This window comes from Topomyia yanbarensis, chromosome 3 (genome assembly GCF_030247195.1).
Source record: "Topomyia yanbarensis strain Yona2022 chromosome 3, ASM3024719v1, whole genome shotgun sequence".
Lineage (NCBI taxonomy): Eukaryota > Metazoa > Arthropoda > Insecta > Diptera > Culicidae > Topomyia > Topomyia yanbarensis.
Window position 1 is genome coordinate 396161284 of NC_080672.1, and position 22101 is coordinate 396183384.

Here is a 22101-nt window from a genome sequence, read left to right on the forward strand (position 1 = left end):
TGCATGTTCATACTATTTTCGTTACCCTGAAAGAACAAAATTTTATATTTCCCCCACAATTTTGATAAAGTTCAAAAATTTCATTATTTAGTAGAAAATGGTCGATTGTAAAGCGCACACATTTTTATACACCAATCGATTTATACCGGCTTCAATTACTTTAGATTTCCTCTAAAATTTTGACCAAAATGCGCATAAATCCTAAATTTTATTTATTTGGTAGATTCAAGGCGACAACCTGTATATTTTTATACAACAATCGATTGCTTTTGATGCCGCTTGAACTTTCTGGAATGACAGGATTAAATATTCTCTTAAGAAAATTAACAGAAAAGTACAAAAATTTCTTTTATTTAGCTTGAGCTCAAAGTTATCTGCTAAATAAATTAAATTTCTGTACTTCTACGTTTTTTTATATTTTAAAGAAATATAAAAGTTCGTTCTATCAAAATTTTTGGTAGAGTAGAGTAGGGGTCAAATAGGTATGGGGGATAGGTATAGGGCATTATCTTTGCTATGTTATTGTACAAACCACTCGGTGACGAAGCTTTTTGTAGAACGTCTCTAGAATGTTTTTTCTACGTCTGTAGAAAAAACATGATTTGCGGTGTTACTTGCCATTCAAAAACTTCTTAACCGATTACTTTCAAACTTTGCATACATATTTTAAGTTAAAAATAGCTAACCCCTATGTCGAGTCATTTGTCGATATTTTTGCATAGAAAAATTACAGCATGTCATTGAAATGATATACTATAATGTTCAAAAGTTTTGATCGATTCGCTTCACGCAAAGTTCTAAAAAAATTCCAAACGAAGTGTTTTTGTTCACGCTTAATGGCAATTCGGCCTAATGACCATGGGGTTTGATGACCATTCGGTCTAATGACCATTCGGCCTAATGTCCTTCGGCCTGGTGACCTTCGGCCTAATAGCAGGACACCGTTGCTGAAGTAGATAATCGTAAAACATGATCAAAAAAGAGAAGGGAAATGAATCGAAAAAATGCTCCGAAGCGCAATGGTGATCGTCGCACAGCTAAGCAACAACGTGAGCCGGAATGCACAACTTCAATCGCACACTCTGGCGACGACGAGGACACCGAAGAAGTCATTTGCAAGTACAAAACCAGATGCTGCTGCTGGAAAAACATGTGTTTTAAACATTTCCTTCCGCGGTTTCATGATTTTTACATCATTTGCCACTTCCTCATATTCTTACCAGAATGAAGTCAATGGATATTTGATGTAGCTTGAAAAATATTAAGCCAGGCATAATCTCAGTATTGCCAGAACGTTGCCAGATAATCTTTCTAGCGAGTGCTTGCTCGTGAAAATTGCGCGTGAAAATCAGTGCAAAAATACCATCGTACGAACTCTAAGCATCAATTGCAGCGGTGCGAAATCTTAATTTCCAATATTCTTTTTCAACGCCTTCCGCATTCATGTACTTTTAAATCCACTGAAGTATCACACAAAATCTAACGCTTCAGTTCAGAGGAAATAAAGATTCATTCGCCATGTTATATGTGGACCAGCGCTGCGAAATTTCGAAATCATTTACCTATTTCTACTTGTATTTACCGAAACCAATCTAGGCGACTGACCAAGTTGGTTAAAGCCTGCAATTAAATAAATAAATAAATAAATACCGAAACCAACATTCAGATTCACCGCGTCCCTCATTCATTTACTTTCCAACTGACTGAAATTTCATGTAGAATCGAATGCTTTAGTGCAGAGGAAATATAAATTCCTTCACCAACCAAAGCATTCATTTGTTATTATGTGGACAGTAGACCTCTTCACATTTTGAAAAAGTTTTGAAATATACATGGGTCAGCTCAAATTTTTGTTCTAGGTGTGAATTTAAGAACTTTCGCCAAAAATGGCTTAATTTGGACATGATTTAGAGGTGTCTCCAATCAAAAATCGTGTTTTTGCTGTTTCAATAGGAAGATCACTTGCACTCTGATTTGATAGGCCCTACATGCCCACAAATCATCAAAGGTTGTTACTTACACATATCTAACCATGTTTTAACAGGTGAACATAGCTCTAATCTCAATAGAAAATTTGGAAACTGGATTTTCATATTGAAAAGTACACCAAAACCAAGGAAAATTAGTAGTATTTTTTCTTGGTTTTGGTATTCTTTTCAATATAAAAATCCAGTTAACAAATTTTATATTGCGATTAGAGCTATGTTCACCTGTTAAAACATGTTAAGATATGTGTAAAGAACAACCTTTGATGATATGTGGGCATGTAGGGCCTATCAAATCAGAGTGCAAGTGATCTTCCTATGGAAACATAGCAAAAACACGATTTTTGATTGGAGGCACCTCTAAATCATGTCCAAATTAAGCCATTTTTGGCGAAAGTTCTTAAATTCACACCTAGAATAAAAATTTAGGCTGACCCATGTATATTTCAAAACTTTTTTAAAATGTGGAGAGGCCTAGTGGACAGTTTAGTGGCAGAAGTTGGAATATTCTACATTTTCGAGCAAAATTGAACTGCGTAATCTATATCTGGTGCACTTTTGCTCTATAATCCTTCTCATAGGTAAAATAGAAACAAAATTCAGTTTTCTTCTGAAACCGAACATGTCCGAACCTGAGTGCGCTGTGTCAGAAGAACGAATGACGAGGGAAACGAATCAAACATTTCATTCATCGAGACGGGTATGAATTGAATTTTGTTTTCTTTCAAGTTCACGCAGGGATGTCATTTTTTTCAAGCTCTGATGTGGACAAATTGAAGATAGAGGGTTGCATCTTATACATTTCGATATTAACTTTTTCAAAGTGCTAATAGAATTTATAACAAAATTTTGTTTTTTTGCTGATTTCTCTAAGTTGGCTATAATTTCAACGCAGAAAACATGTGAAATTGCCTCTACGCAGGGTTAATATGTTGTTTAACGTGTATTCTCAATGTAATTCAACTCAGCAGCGGAATAATGAGCAAAACAAGTTTATTTACAAAAATTTTTCTAGCCTTTTTGAAGAATTCACATTTATTTTAGAGTACAAGCTGCGTAATCTAAGTCTGGTGCATTTTCGTTCGATAATCCCTATCAGAGCCAGCATAGAAACAAAATACAGTTTGCAATTAAAACTGAAAATATTTGAATGAATGCGCTGCATCGAACGAATGAATGATGAGGAAAATGAACGAAGCATGCCATTCAGCGTGGCGGGCTTGAATTAAATTTTGTTCCTCTTTCATGCTTACCCGGGTTAACATCCCCCTTTCTGTAATGTTAATATACGTTACAGGAAGAGCAAGTTTAAAAAAAGTCACTAAAATAGTATGGTTTTGAAAACAACGAAATGGTGATATTTTATATTGCATATTGAAACCTGCCATTTATATATAATTCATTAGTGCACGATCGGTCAAATGAAAATTTGAGCTTGACACTAATATTGGGACACTTTTTATAAAACCTGTCTTTGAGAATGATTCGAAGACAATGGTGTTTTTTTGCAAATAATGAATTTCAACTGAGAAAGCCTCGAAAAGCGGACATCTTCGAAAATAAAAATAAACGTTTTTTTTCGCAGCGTTAACCATATCGTTATGAAAATCAATCAACAGTATTCTAGCAATATCCCGAATATATTGATTAATTTTCAAGAAGAATATGTAAAGAGTACACCCAAAACAAACCCGGTAAGAATCACTGGAATTAATGTAAGAATCGCCAGCTCAAATTGCGAGAGCTCAGGTAATGTGCAAAAATAGCAGATTTCAAAGCAATGACCTATATATTTTTATAAACCAATCGATTGCAATTGGGGGCTATAATTTCTAAGGATAAGGATAGAATTAAATAGTCCCTTAAGAAAATTAGCAAAAATATGTCAAAGTACAAAAATTTCATTTATTTAGCTTGAGTTAAAAGTAACGTGCAAAAATTGCAAGAAGCTTCTTTGCATCAAATGCAAGAAACAGAAAAAAAAACGAGTTTCGCCTATGTATTAGCCATATATGTGTTTTGATGACCAATACATGTTTGACATGCAACCATGCTATCAGACAGTTATGAGTGGATAAAAGTCGTGTATAAACACTAGGACGATTTCATGATTATTGGAAAAAAAGTAACGGGCGCACCCAGATTCGAACTCATGCCCTTGCGCATCATAGCACTGAGTATTAGCACTGTACTGTTCTTGCACATGAGAACATAGCGTTAAAACTCGTACAATCAGCACATCTACAATCAGGAACGTAATGCACCTCAGAGCAAATAAAGAGAAGAATAAAAAACGCTCTTTGCACTTTTCATGCAAACCACCGCTCTTCTCTTTTACAATAAACCTCTTCACTCCGATATGTGTTGCTCCCATACGTGCATTCTACTCCATGGCTGCACACCACAAAGAGTAGAAATAAAGAGGCTCTTTAGTGTGCATCTTGGTCCCACGCGCGGAAGCAAAGAAGGCAACAAAAAAAAATTATAAACGTTCTTTTGATCAAACTTTATCTGAATTGTAGTTTGATTCGCCTTCCTACCTGCTTGCCAGTGAGGGGAGGCACAAAAAAGTGGCTCTTCAAGGTGACTCTTTGAACGAAATTGTGCAGTTCTTGGTGCACAGATCTTACTCTTTTTCGTTTTTAAGTTTCTCTTTGTGCGGTCTTTCTGCACATCGCAGTGTTTTTGTGCTGCTGTATTTTTCATCGGTGTATACGCTCTTTGTGGAACATTGTGTGAGCAAGTAACAAGCCTGTCTGCAATTCGATGCTGTCTCGTGTGTAACGGATGAGCCACAACCTTGCGTTTAGTTATGTTGGCGAGGAACGCATAAAAAGCAGACGGTAAGACGCCGTTCGTTGCTATAACAACCAGCATAGGCACGTGAATGTGGTGGCAATCCTTTGACAGTTGCGTTGATGAAACGTATGTAGGTATAGGAAGAGATTAAATGATTTTATAAAACTGCAAAATTGCAAGCGATGCTAACATTATTTGCAAGATATTGTTACTTGAAAATTATTGCATGCGATTTTTGTTGTGGATGTAGCGAAACGAACTGAATTGGTAGATATTCACACTCACTAACACAATCAATTGCATATTCTCACATTTACACTCACAATCTCTCATTCCAAATGTAAAAGCGCGATCAAGAATTGGTCACGTCCGAAAATCTCTACCATCGGTTCTAGTCGCACGGGTCCATGCCTTCACTTGAAGTTACGCTCATATCCGCTAAACAACGCCATGATGACATGACCGGGAACCCTAGTGATATGGGGAATCTCACACTCTTCTATCATTAAGCACGTTAACATAGAAATGCTTAAGGCCCACGCATACGGAAGTCCGCACACTGACAAACATGAAAACTCTCCGATGATTAAGGGCACTAGTAAATTTATACACGCGGTCTCAACCGGGAACCTAGAAACGCCCATATTCGCGCGATAATGCATCGGACACGTCCGAAAATACCTTTGGTCCTAGCAGCCTTCGGTCCATGCCTTCGGTAGGACCAATAAAAATCACGCTCATATTCACTAGACAACAATGTTCCATGAAAAAATGATACGAAATTCCAGTGATACAAGGGAATCCAACACTCTTCTAGCATTTGAACCACACTCTTAAAATTAAGTATAAGATTCAGGGACTGCGCGCGATCATCCAAGAACGCGCGAATGTGCGAATGGACACACGGTTGTAAAATCGAATTTATACACACGAAGTTACATAGACGCAACATGCGCAAGGCCCACGCGATCGAACACGTTAACGTACAATCGCTTGAGCCTTTCCCGATGATACACGCGTTCGTGAAGTTCCTATGCCTGCGAATATCTGAACTGGTTAATGAATATCACATTCAGAATCACAGCCCGCTGCAATTAGTCTGAAGCAGTGTTTTAGTGGATAACATTTCCCGCCTCGTCTCCAATTGTAGTGAGTGATTCTGATGGGGAGTCCTTCCGAGACTCTAGCTCTACAACTCCAGTTGAACAACTCCCGAAAAATAACATTTTCATTTCGCACAATGATTCCAATCGAACTTTGGGTCATTGCTTTTACTAATACTAAGAATGATTTCTGAGCAGAACTCGAACAAATAACAGTTTTTTTATAAAACTTGTATAGTCAGATTTTGGCAATTGAACAAATAAAAATAACACATGTGATGAATAATACCAGAATAGTTCTATCTTACTATTACGTGAACTGAATCAGTATTTTGACTACATAAATACGATTATGTTATGTTAAGAAAATTATTTTGAAGCATTTTTTCCAAATCTCGACGATGAACATGTTATGAGATATTCAGAATTGAAGCGTACAAGGACATGGTAGTTCATTTTCTGTGTTGACAGAATTAATCAATTTTTGAAATTAATTTATACCTTCTAAAAAATTTAAAAATTGTAATAACATTTTCATAACAAAAAACAGTAGTTTTGAGTAAAGTTGTTAGCAATCTGTATGAGTGAAGATGAAGAAATTAATTTTCCCACACTAATTTTCATACCAACTTTAAACGCAATGCCCAAATCCGAGAATCAACCAAACGATCCCTAAATTTGCACTATTATTTGGGAGCACAAATAGAATCTCGAACTAATGTGATACCCATACAGCAGTAATTCCGGTGCCATTGTTCATTAGTTGGATAAATCACAACATTCGCTCTTAGGTTACTTCCAAACCTGCCAGCATTGTTAAAGCTTACAAATTTGCGATCAGAAAAAACTTTGCTGGCGGATATGAATCCGAAAATGTCGAAGAATTTGTTGCATTTATCCATGTATACAATATACTAGCTATCGTGCTGCCTGTACATTGTCAACTCAATTATCATATGTGTGCTATTCAATAGGCTGAGTGTTATTCGTGTGATCTTTGTTAAACTGATTACCGAAATTCTTTTTTTTACGACACGTAACCACCCTGTTGTTGGGTTTCTTGTACATAGATGAGCCTATGTATGGGGAGGATATATTCTCGTTCCTATCCCAATTTAGTAAAGGGCTGCTGCTGTTTCATCAGTATCCGACCAGGAGAATACATAAATATTACTAAAATAAAGCATTATACCTCATCGAGGTATTATTCAGGTATTGAAGAATGTTTCTTCAATACCTGTTTAATACCTCAATGATGTATAATAATCAATTGATATCAAGTTATGGTATGGAAACCAGAAAATAGTTTGCTCGGGTTACTGGTAAAGTTATTTTCTCCTGATCGGGCAATATCTCTGTTATGAGGAATTCCACGAGGATCCGTCCGAAAATATTTAAAATCGTGACTGACCATCTTAGATTCCTTGGAAACTTTACACGTTTCATCGGCATGGAAGGCTAAACATTTTCCATAATCAGTAAGATTGTTTTGACTCAAGAGCAATTTTTCAAAAGGGCGTAAACATTTCTACGCGCAATAATTTAAATTTTTTGTGTTCGATTACTGTATTTTATACAGCAAAACTTTCTGAGCGCAAGTTTCAGGGAATGAATATTTTTGTACGAAAAAAATGCACACTGAAAAAACTGTTGTGGCATTTTTCACAAAAACAAAAATTTGTGTTAAAAATTTAAATTGCTAAAAACCAAGTTTTTTTTATTTTTTTGTATTTTTTCAAAAAACTCTAAAGAGAAATAAAACATTTTGAATGTGACTGTTTGTTACTAATTGAAACTGTAACTTTATTACATAATGTAATTCTAAGTATCATTTTAAATCAAAAATCAAAAATCTTCCCAAAGTCACAAATCTAATGTTCGTCGTTTTAAGGCGTAAAAGGAACCTTTTTCAGTGTATTTGGATTATGGATAAGATTTCAATAAAAAAGTTTTCCTAGCAACAACTTTGACATTTTATGATGGGGTAACGCGAATAACTTTAAAAAGGGCATAATCACACGAATTAACTGTTTTTGTTGGAACAAAATTCCAAATATCTCGAAAATTATCGCATTTTGGAAGATTTTTGTTAAATGCATTTTGATTTAAAATGATGCTTAGAGTTATATTCAGTAATAAAATTACAGTTTTGTATGTCAATTAGTATAAAATTTTAAAACATGTATAAAGTTATTGTTCGAAAAACTTTCCTACCGATAGGTTCTCCATCAAGAAACATTCAAAATGTTTCTTTACTCTTTAGATTTTTGTTGACAAAATATAAAAAATTAGAAAGAATGGGTTTTTTTGCAATTTAAATTTTTAACGCAAATTTTTCTTATTGTGAAATCGACACAAAATTTTATCAGTGTATATTCTTTTTCGTACAGAAATATTCATTCCCTGTATCTCGTTCTCAGTTTTGGTGTATACAGTAATCGCACAAAAAAATTAAAATAATGCACGTAGAAATGTTTACGCCCTTTTGAAAAAATTCTCTTGTATCAAAATATTGCAATTGTCAGAGAAAATCATGGAAATTCATAAACCGAATACAACTTCATAGTTTCGTTCGAATCGACGAGGGTCATATTTTGTGGTCGGCCGGTTTCTCATGGAATCCCTCTTATTTTCGAATTTTCCGTCATTTTACCACCAACCTATTCGGAAAGAACTCAATTTAAATTTTATTGTTTTATTGATTTTGTATCTCAATAGTACACTATTGCAAAATCCGTAAAATGAACAAATCGAACACGAAAACTCCCATACATGAGTCAATGCATTCCAGGCAGAGCCGTCAATCGAGAGCATTTAAGTGACTGTTGTGACTTCTATGCGGATCCATATGATATGTCGGGTGGATGGCTGGTTGGATGGGTTAACGAGCTTCGTTCCAATGGGAATCTTTTCGGATGAGAACGGTGAGACGGGATACACTTTACGACTGTATATTCATTGTCTATACTCGCACTTTAACATTTCAAATTTAATTAACCTCTTCTTGTTGTTGATGCCACCCTTCATCGCTGAATGGTTCGTTCGCAACTGGATGAATGGCTGCTTGAGAGGCGCACTTATATACATTCTGCATATACGTGCTTTGCTGTGATTGGTTTAAAATTCTTCTGCGCAATGAACGCTTACCACGTCATTACCGTCTTTGGCGTCGTTAACTTTTTCAGCCTGCAGTGCGGACTGAACAGTGACTATCATATCAAACGGAGCTGCATACAGAAGTCCCGTATGCCCGTTTCTTACCATTCGTTGCTCGCTATTCGAACGAGCAACATCTGGGTTATAATGTTTGGACGGTGCGATAAGCGGGAGGCGCTATAAATTTTCGGCAGTGTTGGCATAAACCCACACACTGTTGAACTGAATGCAAAAATTGCAGATGTCGGTACTAAAGTAAGTTATTGCTGCAGTGAAATTAGTTTACAGTTCCATACTAAAAGGACGATATTTTGAGCACGTGTCATCTTATATTTTTCTTCTACTAAATGGCTATAACAAACAATTAAAAATCAATTTAATTTCCTATGATTGACAACGATAATCAAATTCCACAGTTTTTCTTTCATCTCATTATCCTTTTGTGTCAAGCAAATGATTAGACGACATGGCAAAGTACAAATATCGGAATAACATGGGGAACATGTATAACGACCCTAATTATTCTTATCCCTTATTCAAACTAGCCCGCAAAAATAAAGATGTAAAGGAATCGGTTGTGTTGTGACTACGACTAACCATTAGTAAGACAAATTTTACACTAGTCAGCCGGAAACATGTTCACAAATTTCGCATTAATCAAATTCATAGGACCGCACAAACTGATTGTCGGAAAAACCGAAATTTTCCAAACTTTATCAGCCAGTACTATAAAAAAGGAGGAACTGGACACTACCATTTTGTGCAACTATATTTATAACCAGAGCCGTAGTGTGACCTTCTGACGCCCTTTGCGAAGTTTCAGTTTTTCGCCTGCTTGTCATTCTTTTTAGTTCGATTTTCGAATAATGATTTCGTGTGTACATGGAAATGGCTCCGTTCTCCTAAGACAGTGCCCACAAAGGCTTTTGCAGTATTGTCAGCAAATATGCCGCGGTGAACATGGATCCCTCAGAAGAAAGACTTCAGATGTAAAGGTTCAAAGAATTTCACATAGACATGTGAGTACAACATACGTTGTATAACATTCCACTGACAATGTAAAGTTACAATGTTAAAATGCAGTCGGATGTTTCCTTATTTATAGGTAATCACATAAAAAGTGTTGCTAACTTGACAAAATATTTTTGGTAAAAAAAAACCGTTGGAAATGTCATTCCTTGCGGACCCTAGATTTACCACAGGTTTGCATTACCATTCTTTGGCTTGACTTTTAATTTATTATATCTCCCGCAATTTCTATCTGCCTTCGTATTCTTTGAGTTTTCACTTTGCCCCGGGCTTTAGGCCCGGGTATAAATAAACTCTCTTGAAAAGAGTGAGATTCCAACATATTCAGCAGTGACAGATATCTCTGAAGATCGTCCAGATAAGCTCAGAATTGTGATATTCTGTCTAAAGCAAGCAATTGATTGCATAAGCAATTGACGTTAGTAGCGGCAAGGCTTGTATGAAGGACTACCGCGTCTAAATGTCAGCTTACAAAGTTGTGATCGACGGTGGGGTCACCGATTCGAAATTGTGCGTGGTTCTACTGAAGCACGGGGTTGGCTGTTTCAAAGACCCTTTGCTTCATTGATCGAAAGTTTTTGAATGGAAATCGCACTAGATAGGACAAAATTGCGTGTCCTTTTAAACTTGAATTGGGTGAATTACGGCGTTCTATGACGTCTTCTTCGACAAGAATCGTCTGCCTGTTCGGCTGCTGTACCGAGAATCGTGAGAATGACTCTTGCATTGAGAATGCTGGAAAATAAGTATGGCCTATTATGAGAAAGTTCAAATGATCTAGGGCAGTGATTCTCAACCTGGGGTCCGCCGACCCCTAGGGGCCGTGAAGTCGTCGCTGGGGTCCGCGAAGAAAAATATATTTTCCGAGCGCAGATTGAAATTTCAAGTCTTGTTTCCTAACAAACTGAAAATAACATCTTTATAGCATACAAAATCGAAGTTTATCCGCGGGGGTCCGCAGCAACCCAGGGTGATTTCTAAGGGGTCCGTGGTACGAAAAAAGGTTGAGAACCGCTGATCTAGGGTCCTAGGAACCTAAAGCGGTCCCTTTAAAGACGTCCTAAGCACTCTTGCAGAAAAACTAAAAAGAGTAACGCCACTCACCATGGTAAATCATTATACTCTTTTGAAAGAGTATCACTCTGATGATCCTCATGTGGGGATCAGTCAGTTGAAACATCAGTTGGAGTTAGAACCTAAATCAGTTTCTCCTCGAGCAAAAACTACGTTAGTTCTGCCACCCCTTGGTGTTTACATTGTCTTCTTTTTCAGTGTTCACTTGGAAATGGCACATTATCTTGACTAATTTCATGATTTATCCTCACAAAAATTAAAAAGCCGTTCATGATTTCAGCGCTCCTCTGAGACTGGCGCCCTTGGCGATGGCCAACCGCACGCTGCGGCTCTGTGTTTACCACAGTTTTATCTCTTGAATCATTCCAAACCAGGTGTTTGATGGAGAAGGACGGAGCATTTTTTTCAAAGTACTGTATCATCAAAACCGGTTTACTGAACACACGGAATAAATTGTGCCATGAATTCTGGATCAATCATGTTTTTACGTTACGAAAACAGGACCATGACCAAAAATCGTGGCTTTTATAATTAGGTTCAATTTCCCTTCAGTAACGCCCGCATAACGTTTTCATTAGTGGAAATATTTGAAATATAGTTCACAGCTTCATGAACATTATTCATGAATCCTAAGGTTGACTCATGATTTTTTTCATAGTTATAGGAACAATAGTTAAAAAAAAACAAAATATTCTGGCTATTTTTTCGTGAACTATTTCACGAAATTCGGAATTTTATTCGTGAATCCATTCAATCCTGGTGAACTAATTCATTATCCCTAATACATTAGTCACGATCCAATATCCGTGCACGTGAAATGGTTCACAAAATCATCAAATATTATTCATGCTTTCGTGAAATTGTTCATGATTCCTAATATATTGGTTATGATCCAATATCCATGCTCGTAAAATAGTTCACGACATCATGAAATATTACTTATGTATTCGTGAACTGGTTCATGATTCCTAATATATTAGTTACGATCCAATATCCGTGCTTGTGAAATAGTTCACGAAATCATAAAATATTATTCATGTATTCGTGAACTGGTTCATGATACCAAGTTTAATAGTCATAACTTATCATTCGTTTTCGTGAAAAAGTTCACGAATCCATAAAATGTTATTCATGTATTCGTGAACTGGTTCATGATACCAAGGTTGATAGTCATAACTTTTCATTCGTTTTCGTGAAAATGTTCACGAAATCATAAAATATTATTCATGTATACGTGAACTGGTTCATGATTCCTAGTACATGATTTACGATCTATCTAGTATCTAATGGCGTGCTTGTGATATTTAGAAGATATCCCTAATCATTTACAATGTCATGAGTAAAGCCATGTCAAGTGATCCTCGAATCACCAATCTTCATGAGGTATATTTTATTGTATAGGGATTATGGTGAATAGCTTTTGGTATAAATATCTCGTTGAAAATTCCTTTTTTTCTTTAAGATATTAACCCTTAAACGTTATTGCATCATAAAATTATAAATTTTATATCTCAAAGAGTACTGAAGATAATTCAATGAATTTTTGCACACTTATGAAAGGATACTTGTACTATCTTATAAAAATGTTTTTATTTTATAATTGTGCGAATAACGGTACTTTGCTTCTATTTAAAATTTTCAATTGTATTTTTTCTTGTGTTCTTCACGCTAAAAATTTTCAAAACGTATGTCAAATTATGCGGCAATCTTTCACCTTTAATAATCTGTTTTGATAATTTTTCATTATTTTTGTTTCTATCGAGAGTTATGGAGGATTTTGTAACAGTGCGCTCTTTCAATGCACGGCCCACCTTGATGCAGCCCGCGAGAACCTTCATATTGGCAACGCCGCACGTCGCTACGTCAGAATGCGCATCGTGTGGGAAGTGCGCATCGCATGTCTAAAAGAAATCACATCTCTCTATTGGCGCAAAAGGGCTAAACTTTTCTATACGGATAATCGAAGGTGATTTTTTTCCGGATATTTTGAGATGCGTTAGATTTTTTTGACCGAAGTGCGCAACAAAAATTATAGTTGTTCAATATATTTTTTATTATTATAATTTAACGTTACTAACAATTAACATCTTCAAAAACACTTTTGTTAGTCAAAATACATCTACGTTTTATCCAAATTCATTTTTAGTCTACAACATTAATATATGAAAATGGGATATCTTATGCCAACAGCATTTTATTTCACGTTTTTTTTCACCGAGTGATATTACCTTTAAACAACGATGTGTCTTTTGAAAAAAGTTTACTTATAATCTTTACTTGTGGAATCGCATCGATGTTGAGGTTTTTTTTATCGTTATTGCTTCTGTTAATTTGTGGTTCTCCAAGTTCTGGTAAGATATTATTTACTTTATCGAATTTCAATTAATCATCTACGATCTTTATTTCAAAATCATCGCTACAGTTTTCCGAATGTACCTGTTGAGTCATCGAATATTCCAGTTCCATTGCTTTGGCTAACACTATAAGAAGGAAAAATAAACCATTCATGCCCATGTTGTTTGTGGACAACAACGTTTTTTAACAGCTATTACTTTTGATTGAGGCAAGATTTGCTTACAAAAACAAGTAAGGCTAATGAATGTAACTATTGCCTTTCATTTGAGTAATAACAGTTACAAGGATCAGCTCTAGAAGCGAAGTTATTGCAATTAGTCTGATTTGATTCCGACGGAGCAGTGCTGCCAGGAACAGTTTACGTTGACGACGGAAAATGATTTTTTTCATATATCTTCGTTATGGTGCAATATTATTGAAAACTGATAAAACTTATCAATTTAGACTGTCTTTGGCTACATTTTCCATACAATTAGACTATTGCAAGGTAAAAATTAAGCAGCTTCTAACACTGCAAGGGAAGCAGCTATCTTTATGAAAATAGACTTTTCGTGTTTTTTGACCTCACCATTTTCACGGAAAAATAGTTTTGAAACCCTACATGCCCTAGAAAAAAGTTGGGCATAAAAGGGTTAAGCGTGCAATTTTCCTATATAGATATGGGATGTAAAATTGAAAATTTAACGAACATTGTGTTTTGTTCATGTACATATTTATTTTCGATGTATTTTTTGCGCCCATTACGACATATACTACACATAATTTTAAATTTATCACTCCACATGGATGCCACAAAAACAAGATACGACGAACATATTGATGAAATTTTTTAACAGAATACATCATTCGTGTGATCGACCCATATTTATATCATAAAACAATTGAATGCTTTTTTGAGCAAATATTGTCTATCTTGAGATAATATAGCATTTCGTCGAGTTGTCTCTATATGGGAAACACTCAAGTGCGATCGAAACAAAAACAAACGTCAAAACGTTTTCTCACTCGCACTGATGCAAATCAAATGAGCGCGTAATTTAACGAACGACCCGATGACGCATGGCTGAAAAGTCGCAATGTGGATTTAAGAAAAGATTCGCAATATACCGTGCTACCTCTCAGACAGAACCAACTGAAAATACAACGTGGTGAAGTATGTCAATTTGCGAAAAATATGTCAACGCAGGTTAAAACATGCCCACTGCTCAACTTTGCTCAGCGGCTGGCAACATCCGAGACCGCTTGTCAGAGTGACAGAAAATTAAATAACTCCTGAACAATATAATAACGCTAAAGAGCATGCAAATTACTCAGAAAACATTCACTTTCAATTATCCATAAAGAAAAACTTGTCTTTTTGCTTTAATTTCAGAGATGCCAATTTTGAACATGAGATACGCTCCTTCAAAGCGATGCGCATTAGGACGTTGCGATGCGACGTGCGGAGTTGCCAATATGTACGTTCTCGCGGGTTTCATCAAAGTGGGCCGTGCGTTGAAAGAGCGCACTGTTACAAAATCCTCTAAAACTCTCGATAGGAACAAAAATGAAAAATTATCAATACAGATTATTAAAGGTGAAAGATAACCGCATAATTTGGCATACGTTTTGAAAATTTTTAGCGTGAAGAACACAAGAAAAAATACAATTGAAAATTTTAAATAGATGCAAAGTATCGTTATTTACACAATTATAAAATAAAAACATTTTTATGAGATAGTGAAAATATCATTCCATAAATGTGCAAAAAAATTCATTGATATATCTTCAGTAGTTTTTGAGATATAAAATTTTCAATTTCATCATGCAACAAAGTTTAAGGGTTAATATCTTAAAGAAAAAAAAGGAATTGTAACGAAATATTTATACCAAAAGCTAATCACTATAATCCCTATACAATAAAATATACCTCATGAAGATCGGCGATTTTGCGAAAAATTCGAGGATCACTTGACATGGCTTTACTCTCATGCAACATGGTAATGAAATTTTTACGTGAACTCTATCAAAAAAGTTGGAGTATTATTCGTGGAATCACTTCTGTTCCATGCACTTTTTTATGAAATACCCATCTGCTAGTGACCAGTAATAGGTACGAGCAGTAGATATAAAAAACTATTAGAACCTCGAACATCCTTATTTATTTGATTAGGTTCATTGTGATGTCCTGACAGAAAACGAAAATTGCACTGAGAACCCAAAATAGTGTGCGTGATATAGTTCACAGAACCAGATATCGCGAATGAGTCTTATTTTAATGATCCAGTTCATATTGTTACGTTATTCCGAGTAATAAAACCATTAGTAACCTAAAAGTAATCACGATAAGGCGGAGGGAATTTACGAATACCACGAACAGCTGATATCATGAACATTAGTTACATTACTCTTTGAAAGTAAGCTCTAAAATAAAATATCATGATAACATGACCAGAAATTACGAAAATCGTGACTAAGATCCTGAAATCGTGAACACAAATCACACAACTAGTGACAAAAATATCAAAAATTGTGACCAAGATCCTGAAATCATGAACATGAAGCACTCTACTCATGACTAAAATATCACGATAACGTGAATGGAAATTACAGACATCGCGACTAAGATCTTGAAATCATTAACTTTAATCCCGCTAACGTCATGAGAATTTACAAGAATCGCGAATAAGCTCTTGAAATCATGAACAACGTATGACTGTCGACTGTGTATTCCTAAACCATGAACAAGAATCACAACAAAAACTAAACATGTCCAGGGAACAACAGTAACCCTACCAAACATTCTAATGTAACGCCCTGTATATACTAGGGGCGAACTGGTTTTTAGAAAACACAAATAGTTTCATGAATAGGAGGTTAATTTCAGGAACATGGTCACGGTTTTCGTAAATCTTTTAGTTCACGAAATCGTGACCTTTTGTTCATGAATTTAAGAATGGATTTTTTTCCGTGCAGACAAACAATAAGATTCGTCCCGTGCTAATAGGGGACGCCCATTGGAAAAAAATCTTCTGTCGGGTAATTTGTTTTTTACCCTCCGGCATGCCATTATCAGCGCTGTCAAAGAAAGTATCCGCAAAAATTAGCTCCTTCACTTGGAACTTACAAAAACAATAAAAACCCGATTTCCGAAACATCGTGTATACCAAGGCGGAAATAAATACTGAAGAAACTATTAGGAGGAACTTCGACTTGGATGGTGGATTGTTGATTACATTGCATATCATTAGATTTAAATTTCCAGCTCAACTATTGCGACGACACTCCAGTTATGTCCTAGACATTACGTACCCATCCTTTTTGGAATATCCATATATGCTTGGTTCTGGTTTCAATAGTAAAGCTTCTGAAACCCTGGGCCTAGCCTGACCCTAGCCTCGTTGGCCACGCATAAAAACTACACTGTAGTTAAAGCAACGATTCGTCTTCCATGTGAATAATCCTCCGATAGCCCCTTCACTAAATCCCCCTTTCGACCCGTCACGTACAACAAATTTACAACATGTTTACCCACTGAACTGTTACATTTACAAGAGTGCCGAGCTCAGCTCGCATGGGTTTATTCCGCGACATCACGTACGAACGTTAACGGCGCTGGATTATTTCAAATTGAGTCCTGTAAATCAATTTAATCAAACCAACTGCGACGTAAAATAAATGACCCCATTCCATCAGCTGCCGATGGTTGCCTCTACTATTTGCACTTGCTATTCAACGAGCGACAGGGCCGCGCGAATGAACTACGGAGAAACTAAACTCGGCCGCTCGGTTCAACCTTGACTTGAGAATAGCCGGTGGCGGCCGGCGGCAACAGCAACCAAGCCATCAATAAACATAAAGAAAAAAAACAGCTGCCATGGGAGCAACAGCGCAAATATTTCCATCCAATAAAGATATTATATGTAAGCACTATTCGCATATTTTGTTGGGCTTTACCCCGTACTTACGGTTTCGACCGGCTCTGGAAGAATTTTCTCGAACTTGTGCCCCAGCAGCAGCTCCTTGACACCGCCTTCGATGGTTGCTTCCCCCTCGCCGATGCTGGTTGCCTTGCAGGAAATCTTACGGGACAGGTACTGCGGTGAGAACTTGGTCCGGGAACGGGTGCTATCAGCCTGCGAGAGTTGCGATTTGTCCGATTTGTTGTCCAGGGATTTCTGCTTTCTAATCGACGGCAACGCTCGATGCTCTCCGTCGTCATCTATACCGCGGCAGGCCTCCTCGTACGGGAACGAGTCGGTGACATCGTCCAACGAGATAGGAACTATGTTGGGCGTTTCGTTGATGTTTACGATACGGTTTTCGTCGTCCGGGTCGATTCTTCGCTGCTTTACCAACTGGTCGGATTTGAGCGGTTTGCGAAGAACGGGAGCAGCGACGACGGCGGCGGCGGCGGTGGGAGACATTACACTATTCTTCGGCTGATGACTTTGATGATGATGGTGATTATTGCTCTGCTTTTCATTGTGCCTTCGCTTTCGGATTGCCTTCTGGCTGACGGCGTTCGGTGGGTTGCCGTTTTTCCCATTACTACTGTTATCAACATGTGGTGGGCACTGGCACTCGCACTCGCTGCAATCACCTTTAGCACCGCCACCATTTTCCCTATCAGCAGTCGTTAGGATATTTTCCGATATGCTGAAAAAATGGTCAGCACTATTTTCGTCCGCCTTGGGATTGCCGTAGCATACGGGTTTCTGCAGACTGGAACAGCTTTTCGTTTTGTAACTTTCCTGACTCATCTGCGGCAGGGCGCAGTTCCGATCGTAGTACGACGAACTTTCGTTCACCATTCGCATGATCTTCTTGGCACTGCTGAAAATGTTCAGGTTGGACAGTGCCCGGATGGCCGTCCTGGTGATCGGTGGCGTCGTTATGAGATTGGTCGACGAATTTCTGCGCTTCATGCGGCCCTTCGGTTCCATATAGTCTGCCAGCTCGTGGTCGCCATTGCTGCTCGAGGACAAATCGTCGTAGCTCAGCGTCTCGCATTGCCGCAGCAAACTGTCCAGCTTCTTGATCTCGGACAGCTCAATGCAGGAGTTGGCACGCAAGCTTGTCTCCGACATGGTTCCCGGGGCCACATCATTCACGATCTAGCAGTTAGCAGCACGGTGGGGCAGCGGTGCTGGCGTCGTCGTTGGCATAATTTGTTGGAATTTCACTTTATTTTATCCCTTTGTATTCGATTTTTTCTTATTCGTTTGTTTTTTTTTCAACGTCGCACTTTCAGTCACTCACTCGCACACGTGCTAGAATCTCTATTCTTCCGATTTTTCGAGAAGCACTTATTCATAATAATAGCTCAAGCTTGACATGAAAAGTGAAACTATTTGCGGGGAGAGAACTTTCAACCTTGATGCGAAAAGTGGAGCGTGGATTTCAGCAGCAGATTTTCTAGCGCACGAGATTTTAATTAAAATGTTAGTTATAATTTTGCCACCTTTTGTTTGCCACCTGTTGGAATTGCCACACATATTTTAGCAAGGAGAGCGTCAATGTCGTGTACAATTAAGAAAAGAAAAACCAATTTATAACTGTGGCTTTTGTGGCGTTCATATATCAGCTTCAAGGGGTCTAAATTTACATTATAATAAGTTGATTAAGTGTGTATTTGAAACGTTTTATCTATTTCATGGGTGACATCACAGTTATTTAGTTTAGTTGAAGAAATTTAATTACATGTTTTGTTACGTACATTAATGTTTAGACTATGTAACTGCCATGCACACAAGGGAACCCATTTCATTAATAGGCGATGATAAGCTTCCATAGCATCCCTCATATCTACGCTCACAGCCAGCTATGTTTTCACTATCACTGTTATGGGTTTTCACTCATAATCAACTGTGTTTGAAATGCCAATCACACAATTTTGATTATATCAGATATCAATTTGAGAAGCTCTGAATTGATGCTCGATGCAGGAAACCACCGAACACTTGCATGACTTGGAATGCTTTACTTCGTATAACGCATAAGTTAGCGAAATAAATCGAAAAAATATTCCCCTATTTTGTAAGCCTAAAATACATCAACGGGCTGCTGCCATGGTGGTAGTTCCATCGACACGAAAATTTGGATTTTCATAGTATGACCATAGATGAATAATCTCCCCAAAACTGGACCAAATCCATGAAGGTCAATTTAACGTGCCTCGATCACTTTGCATGAAATGGTCCATATACAAATATAAAAAAGCAAAAGGACAAGAAACAAGAAAAAATTGGTGATGCAATTGTGCCCTTCTTATTTATCAAAAATATAATTCCGCAGTTTGAACATACTCAACTATGGAATCATATTGTAACTGAAGTAATATATTTGTAAATGTGCTACGAAAAGGTTTCGTACAGAAAACTTTTGTAAAATATACGATTTTTTTAACATATGATGGAGCATTCGTAGTTCTATGAAATCGGTTTTATTACGAGTCATTCGTAAAAACCACGAAACGACTTTCAGAGGCTTATTACAAATCTGTCTCATTAATCAAACGAATTAATTAAATACCCGAAAGTTTTTCTAATACACTGGAACCTCCATTAACGAACCAAATCGGTTCGTAAATTGAATAAGTTCGTAAAAAAGTATTCGTTATTTAGGATTTAGCTCATAAAAAAAGTTTTACACTTCACATTCTTATTTCAAATTGTTTCGACAAAGCAGTTCACAAAATTTAATGAAAATAACATTACAATATGAATATTTTTGGAACGGGCTTGACGGGTAGATGATGGAAACGGACTTTAAAAAGCCCTGCTTTTGAGCGACTTATTGGAATGTTGTATATATTTTTTTGAGTCTTCCGTTTTAATTCCACTATGTTTAAAAAAATGTAATTAATTTTAAATTGCTCTACACAGGCACACTTGTAATTAAATATACATGCACTTTAATATCACAAATGCTTCGTGCCTTTTTTAACCACCATGGCGAATTCCGGTTGGGCGAAATTCTCTATAAACATATAATCACTAGATCTATACCTATACACTACCTATAATCGCAAGTCAGTCCAATATAGATAAAGAATCCCGTAGAACATGGGAATGACTTATGATTACACAAGTTTACAAAATAAAAATGAAAATCTGAATCCGAAAATGAGGTCCAAAAAATTACAGTAGAGCAATTTTTGAGCTACGGTGAAAAAAATGAATTTTACCTTTAAAATTGAAAGTACGTTCAGTAAAAACCAAATATCTTCGGTTATAGTGCATCGATATGAAATATTATTATGTTGAATTAAAGGTAATTGAATGCAGTTTCGATCGTTAGAACATTTTGTTTTAAAGCGACGACTAGTTCTGGCGTCATTTACGAATCTATTGAACTTTTTCTTAATTTTTCGTCATTTTTTAAAGAAAAATGAGTGTGTGATCAATATTTTCGGCAAGATAAAGCAATCCTAAAAATTATATTTTTATGGGAAATTAAAGCCTGCTAATGTATGTTGTTATATATGTTGAAGTTTTGTGACCCAGTACAGTAAAATCGGTACATCATAGAAGCCAATATGAATCCAATGTAATTTCAAATTATAAACTTCTAGACGCTTTAATAACGTAAAATAAATTGTTAGTAGAACAAAACGTAACGAAATAGATGGATAAGTCATAATTCGTGAAGCTAGTGCCCGAATTTAGCATTTTGCACAGCCATAAGCTTCCGATGTGTGTATCAAGGCATTGTGGAGCGTGCAGTTTACAATGTGTTTTGTACATATACAATTCCGTACATGTAAATATTAGGAGGCTGAAATTATTGTTATCAGAAGTCCTTAGTCATTTGGATAAACGTGTTCAAATATTACCCCACATTAAATTCTTTCAAAATTCTTCCATTTACTTGTTTAACAGATTTCTGACAGAGAGTCCCTCATATATTATTAAACAAGCCCTAGAAAAAATTGGAATCGAGACGGTTCAATTAGTTGACCCAGAGAAACACAAAAATTGCCATTTTACAAAAAATTGAATAACTTTCGCAATTGTCATCGGATTGAAACTAAGAAGTGCTTATTTTCATTTGTTATTAGCAGGCTTTAATTACACATAAAAATATATTTTTTAGGATTGCTTTATCTTGCCGAAAATATTGATCACACACTCATTTTTCTTTAAAAAATGACGAAAAATTAAGAAAAAGTTCAATAGATTCGTAAATAACGTCAGAACCAGTAGTCGCACTAAAACAAAATGTCCTAATGATCGAAAGTGCATTCAGTTATCTTTAATGCAACACAATAATACTTCATATCGATGCACTACAACCGAAGATATTTGGTTTTTATTGAATTTTTTTTACTGTAACTCGAAAACTGGTCTACTGCAAATTTTTTAGACCTCATTCTCGGATTCAGCACACGATTTGACATTGAACATGACCACTAGTTTATTTAGTTCAGAAATGCTGTAAACTAGTGTTATGGGCAGTACATCCACCGTATAATTTTCCTTTTCTGAAAATACTCATATTGGTTATAAAGAATTTATCTAAGCCGAATGTCATCATCTTGGTTTACAAAATGACTTCCGACAACGATTTCCGTCATCTACTCGTCAACTCCATTCCAAAAATGCCCACTAAACCAGTAC

The 22101-nt window shown here is 36.5% G+C and overlaps 1 protein-coding gene across 9 annotated transcripts in view; it reads right to left on the reverse strand.

Moving 5' to 3' along the window:
* LOC131693080 (potassium voltage-gated channel subfamily H member 6) overlaps positions 1 to 22101 on the reverse strand; it is a 457523-nt gene that overhangs the window by 186935 nt on the left and 248487 nt on the right. For 2 of the 9 annotated variants that reach the window (XM_058980606.1, XM_058980604.1), the window contains exon 2: positions 17449 to 18830. The exons of the other annotated variants lie outside the window; for them this stretch is intronic. In XM_058980606.1, the coding sequence (XP_058836589.1) occupies positions 17449 to 18570 (1122 nt within the window). In that variant the 5' untranslated portion in view covers positions 18571 to 18830. The remainder of the gene's footprint in view (positions 1 to 17448; positions 18831 to 22101) is intronic. 9 annotated transcript variants of the gene reach the window in all.